The sequence below is a fragment of the Carettochelys insculpta genome, chromosome 27 (genome assembly GCF_033958435.1).
Source record: "Carettochelys insculpta isolate YL-2023 chromosome 27, ASM3395843v1, whole genome shotgun sequence".
Taxonomy (NCBI): domain Eukaryota; kingdom Metazoa; phylum Chordata; order Testudines; family Carettochelyidae; genus Carettochelys; species Carettochelys insculpta.
The window spans coordinates 14,436,962-14,464,942 of NC_134163.1; the positions used below are offsets into that span (position 1 = coordinate 14,436,962).

At 58.6% G+C, this 27,981-nt stretch overlaps 1 protein-coding gene and 1 long non-coding RNA gene across 4 annotated transcripts; one reads left to right on the forward strand and one right to left on the reverse strand.

Annotated features, from left to right (window-relative positions):
* The first annotated feature begins 620 nt into the window (after positions 1–620).
* Positions 621–27,981, forward strand: LOC142002482 (uncharacterized). Its single transcript, XR_012642675.1, has 3 exons — positions 621–1,367; positions 1,858–1,962; positions 27,880–27,981. It is a non-coding gene; the product is annotated as an uncharacterized LOC142002482 (long non-coding RNA).
* On the reverse strand, positions 6,901–23,336 carry CCDC194 (coiled-coil domain containing 194). Of its 3 annotated transcripts, XM_074978625.1 has the most exons (7): positions 20,736–23,336; positions 18,123–18,219; positions 15,716–17,315; positions 12,457–12,553; positions 11,090–11,222; positions 10,321–10,386; positions 6,901–9,310 (listed from the first exon to the last, which is right to left on the reverse strand). In XM_074978625.1, the coding sequence occupies exons 3-7, from the start codon at positions 16,043–16,045 to the stop codon at positions 9,301–9,303; spliced, it is 636 nt and encodes a 211-aa protein (XP_074834726.1). In that variant the 5' UTR covers positions 16,046–17,315; positions 18,123–18,219; positions 20,736–23,336; the 3' UTR covers positions 6,901–9,300. The 3 variants fall into 3 exon arrangements, with proteins under 3 accessions (XP_074834726.1, XP_074834724.1, XP_074834725.1); XM_074978623.1 differs by having other exon boundaries at positions 6,901–10,386; XM_074978624.1 differs by lacking the exon at positions 20,736–23,336 and adding an exon at positions 20,200–20,723 and having other exon boundaries at positions 6,901–10,386.

Below are 27,981 nucleotides of genomic sequence, written 5' to 3' on the forward strand. Positions count from 1 at the left end.
AGAGGGACATCTCTGCCCCACCGCCTTAGCTGAATGGCTGCTGGCCTTTGGCACATGTGGGGAGGCACATGGCTGTAGGCCCTGAAGTTCGTGCCCTCCTGCTGACAGACCAGCCTTAGACGGAGCATCTAATTTGCAGAGGGTTATGCCCGTGCTGCAGGCTGTCGGGAAGATCTGCGTGAGCCCTGAGGGTGACTTTCCTGCAGGGCACTGGAGCAGGCAACGGCCCTTGTGAGGCAGTGGTCCCAGGGCGCAGGGCTGCAGCTTTGGGGGCTAAGAACAGCCCTGCGCCGTCCGAGCCGGGACGACATTGTGTGACTGTCCGCCGCTGACTCATCCCCTTGGCATCGCTGGGGCCATGCACGTGATTAGTTACACACATGCCTAAGTGCTTGGCTGGCTCAAGGTCAATGTCAACAGGGAGGCTGAGTCTCCCCTGTGGGGTCTGGCCCGGCATCTCGGCCCATGGCCTTTCAGCACCAGCTGCGTCACAGGAAGGGCCAAGAAAGTGCCTCGGGGGCAGGTGTGGAACAAGCGGCCATTGAGGGAAATTCTCCCTGACCCCTCTGGTTTGGTGTTTTATTTATGCCCCAAAGCAGGTGGAGCTTTAGTTCCGGAGTGTAGCCCTGGTTGATCCCGTGATGAGTGGAGCCGTCTCTTCCTTTGGCGATTCCTGCCCGGCTCTGGTGCTCTTGGCTACCTGCTGGCAGAGAGCTTCCCAGGCCTGTCGTGCTGGAGTTGCTCCTGGATTATTTTAAATCTGCTGCCTTTCACCGGGGCTGGAATATTGGAGCTGCTGTCAGTGGCCTTCGCTGTGGCTGGGGTTTCTGTGTTGCTTCTGCTCCACGGCACCTGAGGGAAAGCACAGTGCCCTCCTTTGCTGTTCTGCAGCCCCCAGGGGTGCAGACTCTCCCCCCCCCCGGCTTGCGGCGCTGGAATTCACCTGTTGACAAGCCCCTAAGCCTCTGACCTTCGTCAGCGACTAGAGGCCTCGGCTGAGCTCCGGGGTCCCACGCTGCCTCGTGCCGCACAGCTGCACAGCAAAAGACGATCCCTGCACCTTGAAGCATCCCCTTTTAAAAGGCAAAGGGCAGGAGGGGAAACTGAGGCGCCGTGGGGGGACGTGACTTACCCAACGTCGCAGAGCAGAGCCAGGCATGGAGTGCAAGTCTGCTGAGGGCGAGTCTGATGCCAGCAGAGTGGTGCCGTCTTCCCTATCGTCTGCCCTCGCCAAGTGGGGGTGTGAGGGTTTGCTTCCGGCAGCGAGGCCGGGTGTGTTTCCTGCTGTCTGGTGGGTGCCTCAGTTTCCCTCGGCACAATATCAGTGCACGGCGACCAAGGGGAACTTGGGTGGTGACTTCTCACAGGTAGGCCAGGCCCTCCCAGCTCTTCGTAACCTAGGCAACCAGGTGACCCCCCCCACCACCACCCTTCCTTCCCCGCGAAGCAGGACAAAGGCGGGAGGAGGGGCCTGGCTGGCTGGAACTGGGGCTGGGCAGTTGCAGAAGGGAAGTTTGGTCTGGCTGCAGAGAGAGGAGGGGGCCAGGGCCTGACCACCAGCAACTTCCTGTTCTGGGGTCATTGGTGGTTTGGCTTCCCAGGCGCCAGCCAAAGTGCGAGGGGAATGGGGCAGTGCCTCAGCCGTGAGGGGCTCTGCGGGTGGGTGAGGCTGGACTGCAGAGACCCAGCTCTTGCTTAGGTGTAGTTGTGCTCATGCAGTTGAGGACCCTGCGGGAGCCCTGCTGCTTCCCCAGGGTGCTGGTTTCAGACTCGCAGCGGGGCTGGGATGGGGGCGCCTGGGCTCTGGGCCAGGCTTTGAGCCTGACCTGCTGTGTGCCTGCGTGTGCTTGAACCCAGGTCCCTCAGGGAGCGGAAACAGACCCGGGCTGAGACTGTGGAGAAGGTGTGGGAAGCGGAACTGGCTTGTTCGGCTGAGAAATGTGGCTGAGAAAGGGCCAAGGGGTGAGATGCGGCTGCTGACCCCCAGGGTGGGTCTACACTGCAGTTCATCCCAGGCTGTTTGAGGGGCTGTAAAACCACAGTGCGGACACGAGGGCTCAGGCTAGAGCCCGGCTCTGGGACCCGGCCAATGGGGAGGCTCCCACAGGGCCCCTGCACCCAGAAGGGTGACGCTTCTCTCACAGGGGCAGGTGTAACCAGGGTGCTGGGCTACCTGGCCGACGCAGGACATGGGTGGAGAAACCAGGCACATGGGAATCATACAGGCCCTGTCTGCGGCCTGTTCCGGCTCCAGCCCAAGGCACTGGGAAGCGGCTAGATCTGGCCAAGCTGAGAGGCTCCCAGCACGCGAGGGCCAGTAGCTGCTCTGCCCTGCCCCGGAGTAAGGGACAAACTTGTGGCGTGGGAGGGGTGGATGGCCAGGGCTTTACTGCACCCCCCTCACACACACACTGACAGCTGGCAGATGCTCCAGGGGCTGGTAAGTCGGCATCTTGTCAAGGTAAGTGGGCTGTCTGCAAGCGCTGGAGACTGGGAGTGGGTGTGAGGTGCAGCCAAGAGCACCTGCCCAGGGGTCGGCAGGACATGCAGGGTCCCTGGGCAACTATCAGAGCTCTCCAAACGCCTGGCTGCCTCCCTCGGGTCTCTCCTACCCGGGCACAGGGCTTCCAGCAGGGAGCACGCTCCGCTGAGGTTGCCGGTGCAGGGCACAGGTCTGCCCCCGCCGACAGGGCACAATGCAGATGTTTCCAGCTGCTAACTCACAGTGCAGGTGTTACCAGCGGGGGGGGGCGGGGCGACATACAGCCATGGCCAGCTCACACCATAGGTGGCTGCCAGTGCAGGTGTTTGCAGCAGGTAACAGTGGCAGACGCCAGTGAGAGAATATGCAGGACTCTGGCGGGGGGGGAAGTGTTTCATACACCCCACCAGGAAAATGAGCAGCTCACACCCCCGAGAGAAGGAGGGAGCTGGGAAAGACGTCTAGGGCCAATCCCCAATTTGCAGCCCTCTGGCTGAGGCTGGGGGCGGAGCCGCAGTCCTGGCCCAGAGAGAAGCTCTACCAGGGGATTTTGAGGCTCTTTTGTACCAACACCCCTCGCATGGCTCATGGATTCCCCAGGACGATGGAGGAGATGGCTTGGATTGTATATTGGCACTTCAAAATCCTTGCCGTCTCCAAAGGGCTGGCAGCTCCAGGCTCTGTCGCCCCAGCCCCCAGGTCGTACACCTGGGTGGCTGCCACCTCGCACTCTGCTCCGGCTGCCTCCAGAAATACCACCCAGACCCCTTCCCCCGCAATGGGAGGCACAGGGTGTGTTGCATGCGGGTGTCGGCCTCGCCCCCTGTGCAGACCTACGTGTGGGCGACGGTGTGTGGGGCAGGGCCTGCGGTCTCCAGGGTCTTTGGGAAGCTGGTGCTCTGCTGGGCACCCGAGGCCCCTGCCCGGGAGGCTGTGAAAGGGGGCCTGGCGGGAGGCCCCTCCGGGAGCCCTCTGCCCTTGCTGTCACAGAGCCTAGGAGAGCAACGTGCATTGTTCAAGGCAGAGGCTCCTTCCTCTGGTGCCAGATCCTGCCTGATTTCAGTCTTGGGATGTGGCCAGAAATAGGCCTGGGTTGTGGTGTTTTCCCTTCCTGTTCCAGGAACAGATTCCCTCGGGCTCTTCCCACGACAAATGGCAGCACAGCCCCCAGCCGCGCCAGGGCCCGTTGCCAGCGTCAGGGGCTGGAGCTGGGAGTCTGGTTCTGTGGCTGGAGATGCAGAATTCACAGTGGTGGGGGGCAGGTGCCCCAGGAGGTTGTACTGGGGTGGCTGTCAGCGCAGGGGCTGGAGGTAAGGAGAGGGGCCTGGCGGGCTGAGCCGGGGCGGGGGCTGTGTCCTACCACAGCAGGGGGAAGCTGGCGGGAAGGAAGGCGGTGCCAAATGGCTGCTCCTGTTGCCTGCACGTGCCTTGGGGCTCTGGGGCTGTGAATGGACATCAATGGACACGGAGGCCTGATTCTAGCTGGGTGTCTCAGGGTCTCACAAGGAGCCCTTAGAGGACCTGCAGTGCCATGTGGTGGGAGGCCAGACTCGGGCCAGGGTGCACCGCAGGGAGTGGGGGGCAATCGAATGAAAGGACCTAGAACTGTGGGCATGAGCAATGCATCTGCCATGGGGCAGGGCTGGGTGATGTGGGGAGACAAGCAGGCCCGGTGCTGGGGGGAGGGGGTGTAGCAGGGTCTCTGGGGCTGGTCATTCACAAGCAGGGTGCTACTGTGCAGCCATCCGGGGGGCAGGGAGCAGGGGAGTGCCGTAGAATCCAACCCAGCCCTACTCAGCGCAGTCGAGAACGACGTCTCGTGTCTCGCGTACGACAGTCCTCTGAACACTGCCCCGAAAACTGTTTGTGGGGGTTGTTCTTTGTTTTTTCCAAGCGTGCCACCCAGCTGACTCACATTTAGCTTGTGCTCCAGCCTGACCCCGGATCCCTTCCTGCAGTGCTCCTGGCTAGGCAGCCGCTTCCCATTTTGCACGCATGGAACGGCCTGTTCCTGCCCATGTGGAGCACTTTGCATATGCGCTCGCTGGACTTCATCCTCTTCACCTCAGACCATTTCTCCAGATTGCCCAGATTGTTTTGAATGATGACTCTGTCCTCCAAAGCGCTTGCAACCCCACCCAGCTGGGAGTCATCCACAAACTCCGGAGACGCGCTCTCTGTGCCAGTTATCTAAACCGTCAATGACGATTTTGAAGAGAACCAAAACTGATCCCTGCAGAACCCCACCCGTTATGCCCATCCAGAATGTCTGTGACCCACTGATATCTGCTCTCTCTGAATGTTTATCCAACTGGTTACGCGCTCACCTTATAGTAGCACCATCTACCTCGTATTTCCCTAGTTCATTGGTAAGAAGGTCATGTGACACCGTACCGACTGCTTTATTGAAGTCTCGGTGTATCATATCTACTCCTTCCCTCTTATCCACAAGGCTTGTTATCCTGTCAAAGAAAGCAAGCGGGTTGGTTTGACATGATTTGTTCTTGACAAATCCATGCTGGCTGCTCCTTATCACCTCGTTGTCTTTAAGAAGTCTGAAGATGAATTCCTTAATTATTTGTTCCAGTATCTTTCCTGGCACAGAAGCTAAGCTGACTGGTCCATAGTTTCCTGGGTTACCCTTCTTTTTATAGATGGGCACTATACTTGCCCTTTTCCCGTCTTCTGGAATCTCTCCCATCTTCTGTGGCTTTTTGAAGAGGATAGCTAATGGCTCAGATACCTCCTAAATCAGCTGCTTGATTGTTCTAGGATGCATCTCGTCAGGCCCTGGTGACTTGAAAACATCTAACTTTTCTAAGTAATTTTTAACCTGTTCTATTTTTGTTTTAACTTCTGAAGCCACCTCCCTTTCTCCAGCATTCACTTTTATAGGCACCAGTCACCACCAACCTTCTTGGTGAAAACCAAAAGAAGCATCATTAAGCGTCTCTTCCATTTCCATATTTTTTGTGATTGTTTTGTCCTTTTCGTTGAGCAGTGGATCTACCTTGTCCTTGGTCTTCTTCCTGCTTCTAATGTAGCTGTGGAATGTTTTCTTCGTTACCCTTTATGTCTCTAGCATGTTTGAACTCATTTTGTGCCTTGGTTTTTCTAATTTTGCCCCTACGCACTTGTGCAATTTGTTTATATTCATCATTTGTACTTTGAGCTAGTTTCCACTTTTACTAGGACTCCTTTTTTACTTTTTGCTCATTCAAGATCTCCTAGTTAAGCCAGCATGGGCTCTTGCTGCACTTCCTATCTTGTCTCTGCGGTGGCATGGTTTGCTCCTGCACCCTTACTAATAGCCCTTTTAAGAAAAGGCCACTCTTCTCAATTTGTTTTCCCTCTGAGTCTTGCTTCCCGTGAGACCTTACCTACCCGCTCCCATAGCTTGGTAAAGTCTTTCTTCTTCAACAGACTTGACTTACGTGACTTAGACCCTTGTATTCTGTGTGGAGCATAGGTCATCTACAAGTCTCCTCCACTTCACTCTGTCTCAGGACAAAACTTCTAGCTGACTCTGGCTGGATAACCATACTCAGAGAGTAGTTCTTAATGGCTCTCAATCCTGCCGGAAAAGTATAACAAGTGGGATTCTGCAGGGGTCTGTTTTAGGACCGGTTCTGTTCAATATCTTCATCGATGGTTTCGATATTGGCATAGAAAGTACGCTTATTAAGTTTGCAGATGGTACCAAGCTGGGAGGGGTTGCAACTGCTTTTGAGGATAGGGTCATAATTCAGAATGATCTGAATAAATTGGAGAAATGGTCTGAGGTCGACAGGAAGAAGTTTAATAATGACAAATGCAAAGTGCTCCACTTGGGAAGGAACAATCAGTTTCACACATACCGAATGGGGAGAGACTGTGTAGGAATGAGCACAGCAGAAAGGGATCTAGGGGTTATAGTGGACCACAAGCTAAATAAGAGTCAACAGTGTGATGCTGTTGCAAAAAAAGCAAACGTGATTCTGGGATGCATTAACAGGTGTGTTGTGAACAAGACACGAGAAGTCATTCTCCCGCTCTCCTCTGTGCTGGTTAGGCCCCAGCTGGAGTATTGTGTCCAGTTCTGGGCACCGCAGTTCAAGAAAGATGTGGAGAAATTAGAGAGGGTCCAGAGAAGAGCAACGAGAATGATTAAAGGTCTCGAGAACGTGACCTATGAAGAAAGGTTGAAAGAATTGGGCTTGTTTAGTTTGGAAAAGAGAAGATTGAGGGGGGACATGGTAGCGGTTTTCAGGTGTCTAAAAGGGAGTCATAAGGAGGAGGGAGAAAAGTTGTTCTTTTTGGCCTCTGAGCATGGAACAAGAGGCAATGGACTTAAACTGCAGCAAGGGAGGTTTAGGTTGGACATTAGCAGTGCGACCAATGCCATCGGGGTCCCTTTGCCCCAGCAGTGGGCTGGCAGCCCCACTCTGCATCCTCCCTCACATCCTGCGACTTGTAAGCCCCCTGCCCATGGCTGGGGAGGAGCCTTGGTGCATGGGGCTGGGCTGGTGGGACTCGGTCCAGAGGGCTCCCGGGGAGGAGCAGGCTGAGAGGGACCCTCACCTACACCCCTGCAGCCCTAGGGAGCACACAGGCACAGCACAGACGCAGAGTGAATGGGCTGGGGCAGCTCTGGGCGTGAGCCCCTCTCCTGGGAGGGCTGCCAAAAAGGTGTCGAGCTGAGACAATTCACCCGGGTGCAGAGCTGGTGCTGTGACACTGGGGTAGTGTGTGCAGGGGGATTCCCTATGGGGCTCAGACACTCACTGGGTGCTGGCCCCACAGCAGCAGCTCTGGTTTCTGTTCTCTTCGTGTTCCCAGAGGTGGCTGGGCTGGCTGACTGGGGCTGGTAAGTGTCACTAATTGCTCCAGACAGCGTCTGCCAGCTACTGCAGCTTCCTTCCTGATCTGGGAATAGCAGCTGTGAGTCAGTCACCTCCCACCCAGCCCCCACCCCTGGGACAGGAGACTGGCTCCCTGCTGCCCCACACTGAGTCCCACCCAGTTCAGCAGCACTGCAGGGTGAGACCCAGCAGGGCCTGGGATGTGGGGCCCAAGGGAGCAGCACGAAAAGCCTGGGGCAGCTCAGCAGTGGGTGCTCTCCCTGCGGCATCCGTGCCGAGCCCCAGTACCTCGTGTGGCCCGAGCGGGTCTTCTCTTGCGTGGAAGGGGGCAGGGGTTTAGCGGGAGGCAGGCTCCCCTTGGAGTCAGGGCTGAGCCCAGTGTATGCTGGGGGTGCTGCTTTGCTCAGTATGGGGCATGGCCCCTTGGAGGTCAGGCTTGACCCCAGCACGCTCTTCTTGGGATATTTTCAACCAGGGTTGCAAAGCTGGTGGAGAACAACTGCCCCCCTCCCTGGTCACCCAGCACTGATTTCCCCTGGACCTCGGGTGGCCACTACAAGCAAAGCCTGTGGAGGAATCGTCCTGCGTGTGGGTTAAGGCCCTGCTTCCCACAGGTGACTCAGTGCAGCACATCTCTCCGGGGGACCCCGGCCTGCTGTTTTCATTGGACCTGCAGCTCCCTCTCGTGGTGTGTCTGTGCCGCTCGCGTGAGGATGGCCAGACCCTTAGGCTGGGGAGCCAAGTGTCAGTTACCCTCCGGGGCCTGCGACTCCCCATCCTGAGCCAGCTGCAGCCCAGTGCCTTCCGAGGGGGAGCAGGGGGGCAGCTGCTGCAAAGGGAAGGAAGGATTCTGGTCGTGCGGCATCCATAAAATAAAAATCCTTGTAGCGGGGCCCAGCTTGGAAAAGAGGAGACTGAAGCGGGCAGGACGGAGGTGCATAAAATCATGACAGGTCTGGAGAAAGTGAATAAGGAAAAGTTCTTTACTTGTTCCCATAACACAAGAACTAGGGGGGTCACCCAATGGAATGAATAGGCAGCAGGTTTAAAACCTAACAGGAGGCAATATTTCTTCACGCAGTGCCCAGGCAACCTGTGGAATCCCTTGTGAAGCCCAGGACTTTAACAGGCTTCCAAAAAGAAGGACAGAAATCCCTGGAGGTGAGCTCCATCCATACATGTTAGCCAGGTGGGTAGGGAGGGATTCCAGTCTGTTTGTCAGAGGCTGGAAATGGATGACAGGGGATGGAGCACTTGATGATTTTCTGTTCTGGGGCACCTCATGGTGGCCACCGTGGGAAGACAGGACACTGGGCTGGGTGGATCTGACCCACTACGGCCGTTCTTATGTTCTTGAAGGCTAAGCAGCCTGCAGGTGTACCCTGTGCTGTGGTCACTAATGAGACCTCTTAGGCAGCTCCTTTTTGACCATGAATGAGTGCATCTGCCTGCACAGAGTATTACATGGTGGCTGGACTCGCCCAGAGGTGGACCCAGTCCCAGAGGGGAAGTGAGCACCAGGTGTGATTTTTCTCAGGGTGAATCGACCCTGCAGTCAGGAACGACACCAGGCAGCTCAGAGGCAGGCATGCGCTGTGCGGAGCTCCCAGGCAGAAGCATGACGGAGGGAGAGAAGGGAGGACCAAGGACAGGGAGACAGAGGAGAGCCGGGATGCGGAGAGAGACGCCCGTGCTGCAGATTCTGAACGGTACAACGAGAGGTTTCCCAGCATCCTTTGTGAGCGTTTGGGCCTAGTGAGAGCCACTGGACTTGGCGTCTTCTCAGTTAATTTATGGCTGTTCCTCTTGCGGGAGGCAGCTGCTGGGTCTTGGCGTGGGATGAAGTGGTGCTATGCTGCAGCTGTGTCTGGGGTGGGGCTGCAGCATGCCGTAGAAGGTGGGACGGGGAATGGTCAGTCATGAGCCCTGTTGTCGCCGTTAAGTCCAGCTTCCCTTGGATGCTTCAGATGTAAGGTTTCAACCCTTCCTGCGGCAGGGAGCGCATATATGGACACATGAGTAATTGACGTCTACCCGCGTGCCCCACACGTCTGCACTCATGCTGTTTTATCGTTCACGCCGCGGGCTAATGGCAAGAAGCGGCAACAAGTATTCAAAGTCAAATCCGCAGCCAAAGCTCCTTGGGACAGGCAGACCCTGGGCCTACCCTTGAAGCGCCATGCAAAGCCTCTCCGCCCATCAAGGCCGTGTACGTTGGCGTAGCAAGGTCAGTGGAGCTCTGCTGGGGGAAGCCAGCTGAGGCTAATTGTCATTGTCCATCCCCATGGACGCCCACCCCATCTGCCCGTCCGGCCATCGCTACTGGACAATTTGTAGTTGGTGTCATGGCAACAGGTCCTGAAGGGCAGGAAGATGTTAGTGGCTTTCTGCACACAAGGGAGAGGTGGGTGGGATAAAGGATGGGCAGCAGGAGCCTGACAGCTTCGTGCAGCCAAAGCCCGTGTGTGTCCGTGTGCCTGCAGATCTGTGTGTGGAGGGGAGATGCAGGCGTGGCCGTGAACATGAGTAGGTACATATGTACGCATCCCTGTTTGGGCTTACATGCATGTGTGGCTCCGTGAACATACATGCACCCATGTCTGTGTCTGCACGTGTGAGCACCTGGGAGAACGTGTGCACCTGGGCATGTGTCTGCTCGCCCCCAGGAGAGCCTATCTATGCCCTTACGTGTATGCTCGAGCACCTGTGTGCGCACGCGCACGTCTGACTGTACGTGCTTTGGGCTGTAAGACCAGCTCTGCTCTCCAGCGGCACAACAGCTGCTTTCGGGACACACGAGTGGAACGGGGGTGGGCCAGGTTCTGGCAATAACTGGGGAGCCGGGGGAGTGGCTTACTCCCGCCAAGCCCCTTGGCCCAGCCCTCCCGCCGTGTGCATGCTGTTAATTCAAAGTCTCGCCTTTCCTCAGCACTTACGAGCCAGAAGATAAAGCCCACGCTTGCCATCACCCACACAAAATACCCGAAGGGGGGGCACCTGCGCCCAGTGGCTCTGGAGCTCAGCCGCCGTCGGAGGGTCTCAATTTCGGCCCGGCAGTCCTGCCTGCGATGGACAAAACACATGCAGGTCAGGCCACTTCAGCCAAAGTCACTGCCCCTCCCACGCCCCTTCCCAAAGAGCCAGCAGCCCAGTGTCCCCCCATGTGACGGGGCTCTGCCTCCAGGCCCTGGCAGCAGAAGGAACCAAAGTATTGCTGCGGTTTTGATTGGCTGAGAGTGGAGAGGGGAACAATTCCGGAGGTTCTGATTGGCTGAGAGCAGTGCTCTGGGCCGGTGAGTGCATGGGCGGCCACCCTGGAGAGATTCAAGTGCCGCCGGCTGATTGGCCAAGCGCCCCCAGCCAGCTGCATGTGGTTCTATGGTGGTGCACGTTTGAACATGCCTCGGTGCACAGAACAAATTTATTCCCCACACGGATGGAAAAAATTAGAGGGAACGTTGGCTGAGCGCCAGTGGAAGTGGAGGGTTGGGAGTAAGAGGGATGTGACTGGGTTGGAGTCAGGAGGTAACGAAGGCTGGGATTTGATTGGCTGGTGAGCTGGGTTTTACCCCCCCAGGGATGTGATGGACTAGGGATTGGGGTCAGTGATGATAGGATTGACTAGGAGATGGGGGTTAATACTTGGCCAGCGCATGACTGGCTGGGAGCCAGGTGGCGAATGCTCTTGAGATGCTATGATTGTCTGGGAGCTAATCCCTCCCCGGCTATGATTGGCTTGCGGGGAGGCCGTTGTCCAGTTCCTTACATGCTGTGCTGGAGTTCGCTCTGCTGGGCCTCGCACTGCCCTCTCCAAGCCTCTGATGCCTGCTGCTGCTGTAGGGCCTCCTCCAGCCGCCTCTCTTGTTCTGCTGCTTTCCCCTGCCACTGGGTCAGCTCCGCTGCGGGAGGAAGGCAGAGAGCAGGGCTCATGCCCGCCAGAGGGCAGGGGCTGGGTGAGAGGGGCACCTTCCCTCTCCCCGCAGTGCCGGCCTCTGCGGCCCGTTGCTTCCTCTGGGAGCGGTGACGCTCACAGCTGCAGGAGCCTCCAGGGAAGGGTGCCTCGGCTAGCGAGTGGCCCCTCTCCCTCTCGGTGGGCTGCAAGATTCTTGTAACTTACCAGGGGAGGGTGAAAACAACCACGAGTCCAGAGGCACTTTAAAGATGAACCGTTTAACTAGGGGTGCCCGAGGGGCGTCTGCCAGAACAACGCGAAGTCCTGTGGCACCTGACGAAGCGGGTCTGTGCCCACGAGAGCTCGTGCTCCAGTAAATCTGAGAGTCTCTGAGGTGCCACAGGACTTCTCGTCATTCTGTGACAGCCTCAGCTTTGTGAGCGGCACATGGCTGGTCTCTGAGGTCCCCCCGGGCGCTCTTTTTGTTTTCGCTGAAATGGACGCCCAGGGCTGCCCTCTGAAGCCGGGCAGGGGCAGTGGTGCTAACCGCGTGGGCGTCCCTGGCATGTGCGGGCAGTGCCGACTGACCCAGAGCAGCGCTTGGATGGGATGCACAGGCCTCTCACCATCAGTGTCGTGTGCAGTCAGCATGCATCTCCCTTCCCATACCCTGACTGTACATGTGTGTCACTTTAGTGCTACTGGGGGTGGGGGAAACCGGTGCAGACGGAAATTAGTGGAGTCTGGCAACCCTGCGCATGGCCAGCGGTGAGCAAAGTGGATCATGGCCCACACTGACTGCCCCCTGCCCCTGCTCCCCCAGTGGGCTGCTTGGGGTGGCAGGCTGCCCCCCACTGGTTTAGCGGGATTGGGTGCTAACCGTGCACGCTCCAGCAAAGTCGAGCCCTGCTATCTGAAAAGGGCCATGCTCAACCATGGCTGTGCAATCAGCGTGAGCAAGGGACCTGAGGCCAGCTCCCAGGATGCTTGAGACTGGGCTGCCACGTGGGCCTGGCTGGGATTTCCAGCAGCCGAGAGCTGTTCCGTGGGTGGTGCACACCTGCCCAGGCCTCAGTGCACGTAAAATTTATTCTGCCCATGGATGGAAAAAGTGGGAACGCTGTCCTGTACCCCCACCTGTGCCCCAGCCCTGATGCCACAGGGCAGACTCTCGCCCTGCTTGGGGGGTGGGCTCCCTGCTCCCACACATCCCTCACTCCAGAGGCCCCTGCCGGCCCCACCTTGCAAGGCAACGTTCCTGGTGTCCATGGCGGTGCCCTCCAGCCGGATGGTGGTGAGTGCGTGCTGCAGGGCGGTCAGGTTGGCGGCTAGCGAGCTCTGTGGGGCGACACAGTGAGCAGGGAGAGGAGTGGGCAGGGGGCTTACAAGTCGCAGGCTGGAGCAGGGGAAGGGGGGAGGATGCGGAGTGGGGCTGCCAGCCCACCGCTGGGGCGAAGGGACCCCGATGGCGCTGGTCACTCTGCTGAGGCACAGCTGGGGGGTGGGGGGGGGAAGGCGGGTGGTCACATCCGCATGTGCCTCAGTGTACTTAAAGTTTATTCTGCCCATGGATGGAAAACGTTAGTAGAAACCTGTCCTGTACCCAGCCCTGAGCACCCTCCTGCACCCCAGATCCTCATCCCCAGCCAGCACCCTCACACCCCCTCCCCAGACCAGTGAAAGGGAGTGAGGGTCGGGGAGAACAAGTGATGGGGGGAGGGCAGATGGAGCGAGTAGGTGCGGGGACCTCAGCTTAGAGGCCGGGCCTCAGGACAAGGCAGTGTAGCGGGGCCCTAGGGCTGACTCGGAACCGGGGCCCCCTCCCATCTTGCCCCCCAGCACACGGCTGCAGTCAGCACCGCTGAGGATGGGCGAATGGGTAGACAGATTAGACACTGTAGCCAATGGCCGGAGCCTCTGTCCATCCCCCCAACCCTCTTTAACTCCAGTCTCCTTGCCCCACTCCTGCCCCGCTGTGTCCCCCACTGCCAGGGGCGTGTGACCGCTGTGCTCCCGCAGGAGGGATGCACCGGGTTCCCGGTTTGAGGTTGCCAGAAAAGCCAGGTTGCGGTGGCGGCGCGAGCCCTGGGCATGGCTTGGCCCAGTTCCCACCTGGCTGCCGGCCCCTAAGGTGACTCTCTAACCTGGCTGTTCACGGCGCCAGGCCTGTGCGGGGCAGAGAGCTGTGACCCCATGGGGTGAGCAGGCAGGGCAGATTACCCCACCCGTCTATGCTGATTTAAGGCAGATGGATTTTTCAAAGGATGTGTGATGGGTGGGGGCTTGCTGTGCCTGGAGCACTGGAGCTGCGTCTACACGTGCACGCTACTTCGAAGTAGCGGCACCAACTTCGAAATAGCGCCTGTCGCGTCTACACGCGTCGGGCGCTATTTCGAAGTTAACTTCGACGTTAGGCGGCGAGACGTCGAAGTCGCTAACCTCATGAGGAGATAGGAATAGCACCCTACTTCGACGTTCAACGTCGAAGTAGGGACCGTGTAGATGATCCGCGTCCCGCAACGTTGAAATTGCTGGGTCCTCCATGGCGGCCATCAGCTGGGGGGTTGAGAGATGCTCTCTCTCCAGCCCCTGCGGGGCTCTATGGTCACCGTGGGCAGCAGCCCTTAGCCCAGGGCTTCTGGCTGCTTCTGCGGCAGCTGGGGATCTATGCTGCAGGCACAGGGTCTGCAACCAGTTGTCAGCTCTATGTATCTTGTGTTGTTTAGTGCAACTGTGTCTGGGAGGGGCCCTTTAAGGGAGCGGCTGGCTGTTGAGTCCGCCCTGTGACCCTGTCTGCAGCTGTGCCTAGCATCCCTATTTCGATGTGCGCTACTTTGACGTGTAGACGTTCCCTCGCTGCGCCTATTTCGATGTTGGGCTGAGCAACGTCAAAGTTGAACATCGACGTTGCCGGCCCTGGAGGACGTGTAGACGTTATTCATCGAAATAGACTATTTCGATGTCGCAACATCGAAATAAGCTATTTCGATGTTGGCTGCACGTGTAGACGTAGCCTGGGTGGGCAATGCCAGTCCTGATAACAGGACAAGCCCCACCCAGGCTCGGGGCCTCCCAGGCTACTAAAAGCAAAGCACTGCAGCCAGGGAGGGAAGTGTGGTGCTGCCTGTGGGTAGGTCCAGCAGAGAGGAAGTGAGCTCTCCAGGCTGGGGGGAACCAGGGCTGCAGCCAGCCAGGGCCTTGGGGAGCAGTGCTAGGCCCTGCAGACACCGGAGCAAAGCCTGGGAGGTTCAGGTTTTCTTCCCATTGCCTGGGTTGTTTGGGGCTGGGGGAGAGGGAGCTGGACAGTCATGGTGTCCCCCGTGAATTGTGGTGCTGTTTGAACTGCGTTATGGAAGCAGGGTGCCCCAGTGTCTGGGGGCTGGCCCCACCCCACCGGCGGGGCTAGAAAAAATGGAATCAGCCCCACACAGGACCTGACCCCCTGGCCCTGGGTGTGTCCCCTGCCTGGGAAGCAGGAGGGATTTTTTCCAGACTCTTCAGTGCCTGGAGCAGCTCCACTGCGTAGCAGGAAGCAGCCGCGGGTCTCTCTCCGAACAGGGCGAGTCTGAGAGCAAGGAGGAGGGTGGGATGGGCAGCCCCAGGACAGGCCCTTTCCCAGCTGGGAGCTGGAGCAAGTAACACCATGTGGGAGACGACTTCAGCTGCACAACACCAGCATCCAACCTCCACTGCTGCCTTGAGACACCTAATTATATGTGTCCCGAATGGCTCTGGGCTCAGAATAGCTGCAGGCTCCTGCTCCAGTCCCTGCCCTGCGGCTCTCAGCTGCAAACGCAAGGGAAGTCCTGGGGGGTTTTGGGGTCTCAGTGATCGGGGCCCCCTGGGACAGAGCAGGAGCACTGACCTCCCCTCTGTTGAGCAGAGGGACCAGTGACCCCCCACCCGTGTCCCATGAGCAGGCCCCCATGTGCTTTGTCTGTTGTACCCCAGCCAGGGCCCACCCAGCAGCTGCACAAGGGCCCCCTCCTCCCCTACTGGGGGAGCAGCCCAGCATCCCCGGACCCCTCCTGCCCTGGTGGACTCCAGGCCGTGAAAGCCGGGGCAGGCTGAGGCAAAGGCAAGGCAGCTTGTGGGGGGGCGGGGGGCACTGGGTCTGCACCTGTGCTTGGCCCCCGGGTCCCTTGCAGAGGCTGGGAGCCAGGTGCTCCGGGCTCCTTGCTTGCTGGCTGCCAGCCTGCCCGGGGAGACCAGTGCCACTCAGAATGCCAGCAACCCTCCCCTGCCCTGCTCAGTTTGCAGGACGAATCTCGCTGTTGCACGCCAGTGCCCAAGACCCACCAGCTGGGAAAGCCATTGTCCTGGGAGGGGGTGCCAGTCAGCTGGGTTACAAGTGGTGCCCCAGCCCGGAGCACGCCTTACAGCCTCACTGCCACACAGACTGCAGGAGCCCACGGCTGCAAGGGGCCAGTCTGAGCACCTAGCATTACCCTATATTCCTGACACCCCCACTCCCAGAGCCCCCCAGAGCACGGCTCCTACCTCACGCTCCTGGCAGGACAACAAGCTGGCACGGAGCTTCCTGCCATCCTCCTGGGCCTGGCCCAGCTGCCTCCGGAGCCGCTGCTCTCCCCGGGTACCCTCTTCCAGCCGCCCCATCAGCTCGGCCATGTCCCGCTCCAGCTCTGCCACACGGCCCACTAGGGCAGAGGTCTCGTTGGCCGCCTGCTCCCGGCAGCTGTGCAACTTCCGCAGGGCCTCCGAATGCCGCATCGTCACCGCCACGGAGACAGTCACCGCAGCGACCAGGCAGAGCAGGACCACGCACAGCCCCAGCACCTTCAGGGTGGCTTTGATCCCTGAGGGGTCCATGGCTGCCCAGGTGGCGACCGGCCGCCTGCAGCTGCTCTGCCGTGTGCTGGGAGCCTGCAGCCAGGTCACTGCCCGTGTCCCTCTAATTACTACGTGTGGGCTTCCCTGACCAAAAAAGCTCCTGCCTGTGGGTTCCACAGGTCACGGCCGAGGGCCTGTTATAGCCTGTCTGTGTCAGACACTGGAGAGGGCCCCGGGGGTGCCGAGCTCCCCGGGGGGAGAGTGCAAGGGGGTGTGCAGGCCCCAGGCCCAGCAGTGAGGGGAAGGTGCTACAATTCCCTGGATTGAACCTGCCATGACCCTGGGAAGGCTGCACTGGCTGCTTGTGCCTGGAGGGACCCCTCAGCTGGGGCTGGTTCGGAGATGCGTGTAAAAGGGAGAGGGTCTGGCTGTTCACAGGCTGTGGGGAACCAAGGGCTGAGCCTCCATGGTCTGTGCCTTAGAGAAAAGAGGGAGATTCAACAGCTGGAATAGTGTGGGTGGGTGGAGGGGTGGTGTCCTGGCTTGAGAAGCACCAGCAGAGCTTGGGGTGGGGTAGCTCGGGCCTGGGATAGCGGGGGGCTGGGAGGGCTTCCCCAGCCAGCAGCATCCTGGTGGTGCACGTCTGCAAATGCTTTGGTGTATGTAACAAAATACATGCCACCCCAGGAGGGAAAAGAGTGCAGGGAACGGTGCTCCCCCCCTACTCAGCATCCACTGGCTCTGATGCTCAGCGCCCTGAGCTCGGCCTTCCCCAGCAGCCGGGCCTGGGATGGCAAATCCAGACCCGCCAAGGTTAAAACAGACTCCTGCACCGAATGGAGCGGGAGGCGCAGTGGGGACCAGCAAAGCCCATTTCTTCGGCCAGTGCTCTCCCTGCCAAGAGCTGGTCTGTTACAGAGACTTTAATTTCCCTCCCCAAAACATGGGAGCTGCAGCTGGGTCACAGTCTGAGTGCGACTCACACGGGGCACCCCAGAAGCAGTCCCCCCCGTGAAAAACCATGCACAGCCCATTGGTGGTTTGTACCCAGGCAGGGTGTCATGGGGCCATCTGGGCTTCAGGTGGTGCGTCTGAAACGTAGCACAGGTCATCTCCAACCACAGACCCGTCTCCGCCTCCCCCTCATCCATCACAGCCCCTCTTCCTCCGTCCACTGGTAGCAGCTTCCTCCACAGACAGGCCAGCCTGGACCCCCACCGTCACTCAGGCCAGGGGATGTGTGCCAGCCCTGGGATCCGGTGCTGCTTACTCCCTGAGCGTCCTGATCGCTCAGCTGCGGGGCTCGGTCCTGAAACAGATCAGCCCCAGGTCGTCTCGTCGTTTTCGCGGATACAGACGAACATGGCCCCCTCTGAGACTTAGCCAAGCAGAGCAGCTCCTGCCGCTGCGGTGAGAGCAGGGGAACCCACCCCTGCCACTGCCACAGGCCAGGCCTGCTGGTGATCCCCCAGGTGAGGTCCCTTGGGGCAGCGGACTGGAGGGAAGGGGTGTGATGGGGGGAGAGGGCGGAGCAGGGGCTGGACCTGGGGAAGAGCACAGACACCCCCAATGGCCACGGGGACTCACGTGCCAGCAGCTGTGGGTGGGGCAGATTGTGGAACCCCTGGGCCCGCAGGGACCCCCAGGCTGGGAATCAGAGACGCTGCTTTACCCTAATCGGCAGTCAGGGGCCTGCCCATTAACCCCTGCTGGCTGCTCCCCGCTGCCTGTTTCACACCACTGCCGCCTCCTCGTCCCCCATCCTCCTCCCACCCTCTGCTACTGCCTGTCAAGTCCATCCTGTCTCTGCTGGCCATGCACGTTACCCCAGATGAGTCCTTCCACGAAGTCCCCGGGCAGGAGAGGGTTAAGCAAAGAGCCTGGTTTTGCAGGGCGGCCCTGGGGAAGCTCCTGCAGGAGCTCGCAGCTGTGTGGCTCCTGACCCACATGTGGAATTCGTGGAGATCCAGGAACTGGGTGAAATCCCACCGTGGCCTCTGTCTGTCTTGTCCCCTCTGGGAGGTCCTCAGGAAGGACTTGCCAGGCGCCCCCAGGCAGGCAGACCCAGGCACAGGCTGTCCCAGCGCAGAGGGCCTGAGAGCAGCCGCCGTCTCACCTTGTAACCTGGTGTTTTCCCCCTCTTGCTGGACAATACGGCTGTGTAACTGGGTGACCTCCTGGCTCAGGCTGGTGACATTCTTCTGCAGGATGTGCTGAAGGAGGAGAAAAGAAAAACACCTTCAATTTTCAGAGAGCCCCACGGCCTCAAACTGCCTGGGACTCACTCGGCTCCTCACAGGGATGCAGCCATCTCTGGGGTGGGGCACGTCCATCAGCTGGCAGAACAATTGAGGATGGGGGAGGAAAGTGCCTGTACCCCTGAAGAGCCAAGTTCCCAATAATACTGTGCAAGATTCTGACCACAGTCTTTGTTCAGGATCTTTAACATATGCCCAGACAGAGCAGACCTGAGACCTGAGACCTAGCTAACAACAAACAAGGTGTGGCAAGAAAAGCAAAGAGCTGAAACAGCATAACCTTGGGTGCAGCACAGTAATTGGGACTTATCTTGAGTTGTAGACCCATAACTCACCGAGAGGGGCCTTGAAGTCGGCTTCCCAGTTCAGGGAGAGCTAACAGTGCATCCTCCCCGAATTCCAACCTGAGTTCAGGAAAAGGTCTAATGTGTCAGCATGAGTGATGGCGTCCACCTCTCACACAGGTCAGTCTGAGTCCAGAAAAGGGGCAGGGGGGCATTCATCATTGTATACGATGCCCAGTGCCATGTACTGTTGATCGTTCTCTTGGTCCCAAGACCATCCAGGAACCTACCTGCAGGCGAACCTGCCAGAAGGGGCCGCCCCTCATTCCCAAAGCCCGTCCTGGAATCGGAACTTAACCTGAGTGCTAGGAGAGGGATAACACCTGCGTAGTCCCAAACGTGGAAACCTGAGCCAAGGGCAGACCACTCGTGCAATCTGTGAACTCTTGGCTTATTGCGCTCATTCCGTCCTGCGGCTAGAGCCTCCCATCCCGTTGCTTCTCTCCGCCCATCGGCGCCCTGTCTCACCCATTGTAATCAGCTGCTTGTCAGCCTCCCTGAGCCGTGCGAGCGAAGTGGTGCTCCGCCAGAGGTGTGTAATAGAAGCCTCGTGCTTGAATCTGCGCGGTGTCAAATTTCTGTGCCCTCACCCACCCGGGAAGAGCAGCACACAGTCACCCAGGATAGTGCTGGGCAACCGACAGCCTTGTTCTTCTCCATTTGCTCAATACCTGCCCAGGACTGAAGCAGATGTGGGGCAGGACTGAGGACGTCAGCGAGCAGATGACTGGCAGCCCTGGGAAGGGGCATCGTTGGCCGGACTGCGTGGCTGGGGGCTGCCAAACTATTCCACCTCCTGGCTGGGTTCCAGCCTGACCTGTGTCCCTCCTGCTGACTCCCCCCATGGTGCCCAGTTCCTGGCTTGGGCCCCTCCCAGGGCCCTACTCAGCTGACTTCTCCTGCACGTGGAAGAGCTGGAGGCAGCAGGCAGGAGCTCTGGTAGGGAGGGGAAGACACAGCAGCGTCTCATCTGCCTCTTGCTGCTGCTGTTTGTCGCTGGTTAGCAAACGGAGGAAGGAATCCCTGGCAGCAGAGGGAGTGGTGAATAGCTGGCTGGGGCAAGTGGGGGCAAGTCCCTGCCCCTTCCATGCCAACCTGGCCCCTGCCACTGCCCCCCTCCCCATGATGGCCCCTGCCCCAGAGGTACCCCAACAGTTACTTGAGTACAAGTGCAGCTGCTTGCAGTGTGTGTACTTAAGCACAAGTCACCAGTGTCCCCTTGGAAAATGACTTGAGTAAAAGTACTCAGGCACACACACGGCACACCTTCATCGTACTCAAGTATCCAGAAGTGAAAGCAGCAGCACGGCCACACGAGTAACTTTTGGGTTACCTATTCCACCTCTGCCCAGCCCACAGCGGCTGGCTCCTGCCCCCTCCCTCTCCCACCGCAGGTGCTGGCCCCTCCCAAAGCCAGGCAGCCCCTGCTCCCCACCCCTGGGGACCAGAGGTTGACCTTGTGGCCCCAGCTGTCCCAGAGCTGCTTGGGAAGCAAAGGGGCCTCCAAGGCCAAGCTCCCGTCCAGCTCCCAGCAGGCTGGCACCCGTGCCGCGCCGTGCCGTGCCGTGCCGCATGGAGCCCCGCCACCTACCGCATGGCTCTGGAGCGCACCCCAGGCCTGCTGCATCTTCTGCAGCATCCAGTTGGTGCCGGCCGCCTCCTCCCGCAGGGCCTGCGCCCCTTGCCGGCACTCCAGCCACCGCGCCACCAGCCGCCGCTCCTCCGCCACCCAGTGGCCCAGTCCGACCGCCAGGAGGAGGAGGAGGAGGATGGCGAGCTCCGCGCTGGCCACCGCGATCCAGACCTTCCCCCCGCCCCAGGCGAGCTCCCGCTCCCCGGGGTCCGCCATGGGGGCACCGCAGGCTGCAAGGCGAGGAGCAGTTTGGCCTGGGTGTGCCAGTGCCCCGGGTTCACACGCGTTACAGCGCGGCCTGGGCTGGGGCGCCCCCCACTGAGACCCCAGATTCACGCGCGCTTCCTGTCCCCCGCCCCCCCATGAACAGAACTCGAGCGCGGGGCTCATTAACATAGTGGCGCCCACGGCCAGCCGTGCCCGGGGCAGGGGGTGCAGCGCCCCTGGGTGCACGGGGAGCTGCCTGCGCCCTGCCCCCATCCCCCCCGGCTCACCTGGGGAACTCCGTGGCTTCGGCTTCGGTTTCGTTTCTCTGCAGACGCAGCTGCGGAGGGGCGGGGGCGGGTCCAGCCGCGAACCGGCGGGGCCAGGCGAGGGCGCTGCGGAGCTGTGGGGGGGCCCCAAAACTGGGGCCCAGCGGCCTTCAGGCACCGCCCCCTCCCCATAGGAGCAGCCGGGGCCCCCCTCTCCGGAGCGCTGGGGGGACCCTTGTTGAGGGGGGACCCACGGCGCGTTCCCCCCCGCCCGGGGCAGAGTCCCTGGAACAGTGGGGCTGCACCTCGGCACCCCATAGACATGCAAAGGGCAGCTCCCCGCTGCCCCGGGCCTGGCCAGGGAGAGGGTTTGCCCCAGGACCCAGCCAGCAGCAGAGTGGGAGTTGCCCATGCCCGGCTCTCCTGCGGCTGGTGGGGTGCGCCAAGCCCCGGGGCTGCTCACGCCGAGCGCAGGTCTCTGGTGGGGAGGACAAAGGACACCCCCCGGCCATTGAGGACGGCTACATTTTCTTGGAAAAATAGAAAACAAATACCCCAGGTGGGGCTGAACCCCCCTGTCCCCAGGCACCGAACACAGGGGTCCGGTTGAAGGGGCAACCCCCTCCCTTCCCCCCTGGAGCTTCACTGTGTCCCATCATCCCCCATCCAGTGCCCTGCAGCGTCACCATTTCCCACCCGGTGCCCGTGCGATCCATGGGCCACGCCAGGCGGGGCAGGAGCCTGTCCCAGCCCCGGGCCAGGGCTGGAGCGAGCTAATAGCCTAGAGGAGCGCAGAGCCATCCCAGCCTCCCCCTGTTGTGGGTGCGGGGCCCTGAGTTAAGCAGGGAGCTGGCAGTGCCGCCCGGCTTGCTGTGAGGTGGAAGGCGCCACGCTGGGCAGGCGAAGGCTCTGCTCCCTGCCGGAGAGACTGTGTACCTCACAGAAGGGTGCAGGATCCTCCGCAGGGGGATAAAGCGAAACGCTACATTTCTTGGTAAGACAGAGGTCAGGCTCTATCACAGGTGCCCAGCATACCCCGCCCATGCACTCTCACGCACACAAGCACACCCCGTCTGGCTGTTACCAGCTAGTCGCTCCCCCCAGCTTCACTGACCAGGTGAGTTAGATGCAGGGGTGTGGAGCAGAGCTGCTGCGGGTCCGGATCAGCATCTGTTGTCAACAAGACCTGGGATCCCCTTGGAAGACACCTTAGATGTGTTGCAGCTTCCCCCTCGTGCAGATCTAGGGTCATTACATGCACATGCAGAATCTGTGGGGCCTTCTTCTGGGTGTTGTCTTAGTGCTGACACGTGTCAGAGAGGGAGCTGAGTTACTCTGTAGCTTCAAAACCAACAAGAAGTCCTGTGGCACCTCGTAGACTAACAGCTATTTTGGGCAGGACAAATGGCACCGCAGACGTTTATGGAAGCAGCAGCTTCCCCAGCAGGGGCTTAACCTCACTCAGGGCAACTGTTGCCTGGGGCAATCTCCCAGCATCCCCAGCTGGGTCCTCTTTGCCATTTCTTCATCCTCTTCCGGTCAGGGCAGGAGCCGAGATTCTTCTGCCAGGGAGAGGCTGGGCAGGAGCCTGTCCCCACGCAGGGTCCATGGGAACGGCCAACGCCATGGTGTGGGTAGGCTGAGGGGAGCAGGGAGAGCATGCTGGACAGCGCTGCCTGGGAGCTTTTCAAGGGGATAAGGCAAAACACAAGTGTTGGGAAAACGTCCATCAGTCACTACTTTGTCATATGACTTACTTGAGTTAAGCCCTTGTACTCCAGGTGGAGCACAGGTCACCTGCAAGTCTCCACTTCGCTCTGTCTGGGACCAGACTTGCAGCTGGCCCCAGGAGCACCCCAGTTGTTGTCCTTCAGTCTCAGGAATTCTCCAGGGTGCCCGAGGTTTTCCTCGTGGGTTCCGTGGGAGCGCTTGACGGCCTCTGAGAGTGGGGCCTAGTGGCCGCGTGATATGTTACACTCGTGCCCTCACTCACGCACACAAAAACCAAACCATGTGGACTAACGTATTTTGGAGCATGAGCTTTCGTGGGCAAAGACCCCGTTGGTCAGATGCGTCTGTTGAAGCCCCTGAAAGCTCCTGCTCCAGAACGTCTGTTGGTCTGTCAGGTGCTGCAGGACTTCTCAGTGTCTTTTCAAAAATCTGTGCACACTTGGCTGCGTCACTTAGTCATGCTTGGTGCCTCTTGAGCACTGCCTCAGTGGTGCCACATTCATCTTCAAAGGGGGCCTTTGGAGCTGCTTTCAAAAGGAGGTGCTTGCCTCTGACCCCCAAAGACATCAGTCAGTGTGTTAGATCTTCCCCTGGACAGGTGTTTGCTGTCCTTGGAGCTTGTCCTATTCCCCTCTCCAACTGTGGGATACGCTTTCCTTCCCCGCCCCTCGTTCACACCTCCTTCATTCAACAGGGCGATCGATTAAGGAAAAGGGGGGCCATCTTACCGAAGACTTAATGCAGAGATCTATAGTCCCAGGCAGGCAGCCTTGTTTCCTTGCATCACAGTTTCCAGTTCTGGAGACAAGTATCAGAGAGGAGCCGTGTTGGTCCTTAGCTTTGAGAACAACAAGAAGTCCACTATCGGAGGGGTGGCCGTGTTAGTCTGGATCTGTAACAGTAGCGAAGGGTCCTGTGGCACCTTATAGACTAACAGAAAAGTTTTGAGCGTGAGCTTTCGTGAGCACAGACTCACTTCATCAGATGCTCATAGCATCTGATGAAGTGAGTCTGTGCGCACAAAAGCTCACGCTCAAAACTTTTCTGTTAGTCTGTAAGGTGCCACAGGACCCTTCCTTGCTGTTAAAGAAGTCCTGTAGCACCTTATAGACTAACTGATGTTTCGGAGCATAAGCTTTCATGGGCAAAGACCCACTTCATCAGATGCATGAGTGGGGAGGTGGTTTCAGAGGGGTATTTAAAGAGTGGGGTCCCAGGAAAAGGGAGGCCAGAGCTGACAAGGTCTATTCAGTCAGGTGGAATAGGGCACCTAGGGCAGAGAAGCTCCTTTTGTAAGGTGCGAGCCAGTCCCAGCCTCTGTTTAATCCTTGGTTAATGGAGTCAAATTTGCAAATAAATTGCAGCTCAGAGATTTCTCTCTCCATTTGATTTTTTAAATTTCTTTGTTTCAGGATTGTCACCCTTAAATCTGCCACTGAGTGCCCAGGGAGATTGAAGTGGTCCCCCAAGGGCTTCTGTACATCACTGTTCCTGATGTCTGATTTATGTCCATTTATTCTTTTACACAGAGACTGTCCAGTTTGGCCAATGTAAATTGCAGTGGGGCATTGCTGGCACATGATGGCATATATTCTATTAGTAGACGTGCAGGTAAAGGAGCCCCTGATGGTGTGGTTGATGTTAGGTCCTGTGATGATACCACTGGTGTAGATATGCGAGTAGAGTTGGCAGCGGGCTTTGTTGCAGGAGAGGTAGCCGTGTTAGTCTGTATCTTTGAGAACAACACAAAGTCCTGTGGCACCTTATAGCTAACCAGATACTTTGGAGAATTATTTTGTTAGTCGGTGCTGCTCAGCTGCTTGTTTGGTTTACAGAGATCTTTGTATCTCTTCAAAAAGACAAAACACAGTTTCTACGTGAAGACGGTGATTCTGAGATCACAAAGGTTCTATATCGAAAGACTTGATGCAAGGTGTCTGAGATACGCACCTGGCCAGTGGCACCCGCTTTCTGGCCACCCCATTTGGAAGGCAGCGCTGCTCCCAGCCACGGTGCAGAAGGAAGCCTTGCAGTACCGTATCGTCCTACACTTCCTTCGGCCCTGCTGCTGGTAGCAGCACTGATTTCTGAGCAGAGCAGCTGGGGCGTAGTGTCCGCTCGCATAATGCTGGACTCTGAAGTCACTGCCACCACCGGCAGTAGAGCAGAGGGAAATGGCAATACCATACCAAGCCACCCTTCCTTCAACACTGCTGCTGGCAGGGATGCTGCCAGCTGAGCTGGGCACCTGGTCAGCAGCCACTGCTCACTGGCCACTCATACCAGAAGGCAGCCAGCCTCACCGCCAGCAGCAGGGCAGCCCACCATCCTCCCTGCCATTCTCATGAATCTATCATTTCACTTTGTTTATCTCGTTAGTTAGCCTGCGGCTGCGGCTGGCGGTTGTTCTGTCTAAACAGCCGGATTTCCCCTGCCCAGCGCTGGGGAGTGTGCTGTTAGCTTTTGCTTTATAAAAGCATAAGGAGGCTGCAGCTTAGAACAGTGTCCAAGTTAGGCCAAGACAGTCTCACCTCCTCCTCTCCTTCTTCAGCCTCCAGCTCAGGGTCTCAGCTTCTGAGCTGGGTGATTTGATCCCTCAGGGACACAATGTGGTTGCACTGGAGGATGTGCTGAGCGAGAGATGAAGCTGCTTCTTGGCAGTGACTCACGCAGGAAAACCCTTCCCCACTTACAAAATGCAGCCTCCTCTGAGGTGGAAGGAAGCAACTGCTCAGTAGCTCACAAAAGGCCACACGACAGTCTAGAAAACACAGACACATACCCACCGAGGTTTCGGGAGTCTAAGGTGCCAAAGCTGACGGCGGGAGCTCAGCCTGGCCCCTCCTCCCCCGTGCAGCAGGGAGCTTACTGAAGGCCAGGCAGCTAACAGAAGAGCCACTAATGCTACCAACCAAGAGGTCAAAAGGGGAAATTTTGGCCCTCTGCCTCGGAAAGGTTGCTGACCCCTGCATTAAACTTAACTTAGTACTCCAGTTCTCCTACCAATGTCAACTTCCAATAGTTCTTGTTCTACACACCTGGAGTTAATAAGTTAAAAGCTGCCTCTCCCCTGCTCTCAGATGGCAGGTCAGACATGCGACAGCCCCCATGTGACAACTCTGAGCCCTGGGTCTCTGATCGGGCAGGACAAGAGACATCACAAGCCTATGGGGTTGGCAACATTTTATTAGAAAAATAACCCCCTAACTGAGCAGCAGATACCCCAGCTGCGGCCAAACCTCACCCAGGGCCACCCTCATCTGGGGCAAACTCCAGCCAAGAAAGGCTGCGGGCTCCAGCTTTACATGAAGTGGCTCCATCCTCCCTGAGCCCGTCACCTGCTTCACCGTTTCTCCATTGTTCTCCCGGGCTGGGCAGGAGGCGACGAGATCCCTCCAGCTGAGCTGGCAGGAGCCCGCCACCATGTGCGGTCCGGGGGGGACGCCAAGCACGCGAGTGGCTGAGAATAGGTCCCAGGAGTGTTTTGGGACTGGACCAAGCTGGCTATGCTATGCAGTGTGGGCTGTTCCCGTGGGCGCATCCCACGCCTCTGCTGCCTGGTCAGCCCTGAAACACAAATACCAAGGGGTAGATGGAAGAGTGGGCGGCAGAGTCCTGGCTCCCCACCTCAGACCCACTGCCATGAGCAGAGGGAGCGAGAAAGGGGAGCTGGACAGCGAGGGGAAGGGGAACAGAGAGGGAGCGTGGCTTAGTGGCTACAGCACAGGGCTGGTACTCGGGGGGAGGTAGGGTCAAAGCCAATGTTCCCTGTAATAGGAGGGCTTGGGTGGCCCCCCAGGTGAGATTCAGGTGCCGCCCAGCTGATTAGCAGCGTGTCCGCAGCCGGCAGGGTGTGTTTCTCTGGTGGTGCACATCCACCCAGGCCTCAGTGCACATAACATTTATTCCACACAAGGACGGGAAAAATTGAAAGGAACTCTGGTCAAGTTGTGATGCACACATCAACTCTGGCTGTCAAAGGGGTCAAAGTCTCTTCATTTGCCTGGCCTGGCTACTCTCTGCGTGAGCTGGGCAGGGTACAGCTGAGCTCTGTAAGGGCTGCCATGCTCAGGGAGGTGTTGGGGATGGGATGGAGAGGCAGAAGGAGGCCGCGCTGCTCTCCTACCTGCACAGGCAACGCCTAAAGGCAGGAAGGAGCTGCCTTGGATGGAGGTACCAGACTGGGGCCCTGCAGCCTAGGAAGATGGGAGGAAAGAGCAGGAGGATGGGGAACTGTACCAAATCTACATTCAGGCTCCTCAAAACCTGGACGCACCTGCCTCCCTCACAGGAGCAGGATCTCGGCGAGGGACAGAGCCAGCAGGCTCAGGCAGCCGACTGGGGTGGGGGTCCGGAGGCTGATCCCAGCAGAGCTCTGATTCTTCAGGCCCTGGTGCTGCTGCTCCAGCTGCCGGACATCAGCTTGGAGTTTATCTCTGGAGGAGGGAGGGGACAGCATGGGAGCAGAGTGCTGTGGGTGAGTCTCCCCACCACCAGCCTTACCCCAGCACAGCCCCTGGGACAGGGCTGGGTTGGGCTCACCTCTGCTGCAGAGCCTCCTGGAGCTGCTGTCTGAGCTTGTCTATTTCACCTGGGGAAAAAAGACAGAAGGCCAGTCAGATGAGGCTGTGTGGTTCTCCCCCAGCGTGCGGCCTCCCCCGTCAAACTCATCCCTACAGCCTCGGGCAGGGGTGTGATGGAGTGTGGGGGGTGCATGTGTGAGTCAGGCTGGATGTCTGAGGCAAGCAGCAGCTCCCAGGGGCTAAGGATGACCCTGGGGCTACAACTGGCAGGTAACACCTCTGCCTGAACAAAGAGCAGGGAGGAGCTGAGCTGGGTTTTGAATCGGGGGCGGCAGTTAGAGGCTAGGAAAAGGGAGAGCTGGAAGGCAGCCAGCCTGAGGAGGGGGAAACCCACACCCCAGAGGGGCACCCCTCGGGGTCTTCCCCCCAGGACGGGTTGGAAGGACTGTCTCTGGCTGCTGTACTGTCGCTTCTGTGAGAAACTGGGCTTCTGTTGCCTAATAAACCTTCTGTTGTACCTGCTGAGTGAGAGTCTCTCCTGCCAGCAGACGGGGTGCAGTGCAGGGGGACCCCTGAACCCCATCACAAGGGGTCCCCAATCTTTTCACTAGCGTGGCCCCCCAATCATCCACCCAAGCTGCTCATGGACCCCCCCAATCACCCCCCAAACCATTCACAGACCCCCCCATTCACACCCCAAACCATTCACAGACCCCCATCAAAGCCAATTCTAGTGCCTGTATAGACTTCATTATGTGAAAAAGGGAACCACCCCATCGCCTGTCAGACTGTGAGTCATAACCTGATTGAAGGAGGTTTTATTTAAAAATAACACTGGGTTGTCACTTTGCAATTTATTTACAACTTGTTGTCTAGGATCAGTTTTATCAAGTCTTCCCTTTTTTCCACAGACCCCCTCCAACACCCTCGCGGACTCCAGGTTGGGAACCACTGTTCTAGGGTATCCCTCGACCGTCCCTGGCCTCTGCCTGCCTCTTCCAGGACGGCTGCCT

Coding starts and splice junctions, on each gene's coding strand:
- CCDC194 (XM_074978623.1), bottom strand. CDS start 16,045: ATGGACCCCTCAGGGATCAAAGCCACCCTGAAGGTGCTGGGGCTGTGC. Junction 11,223..12,456: donor CAGGAACGTTGCCTTGCAAG/GTGGGGCCGGCA, acceptor TTCCTCCCGCAG/CGGAGCTGACCCAGTGGCAG. Junction 10,387..11,089: donor AGCGAACTCCAGCACAGCAT/GTAAGGAACTGG, acceptor TGTCCATCGCAG/GCAGGACTGCCGGGCCGAAA.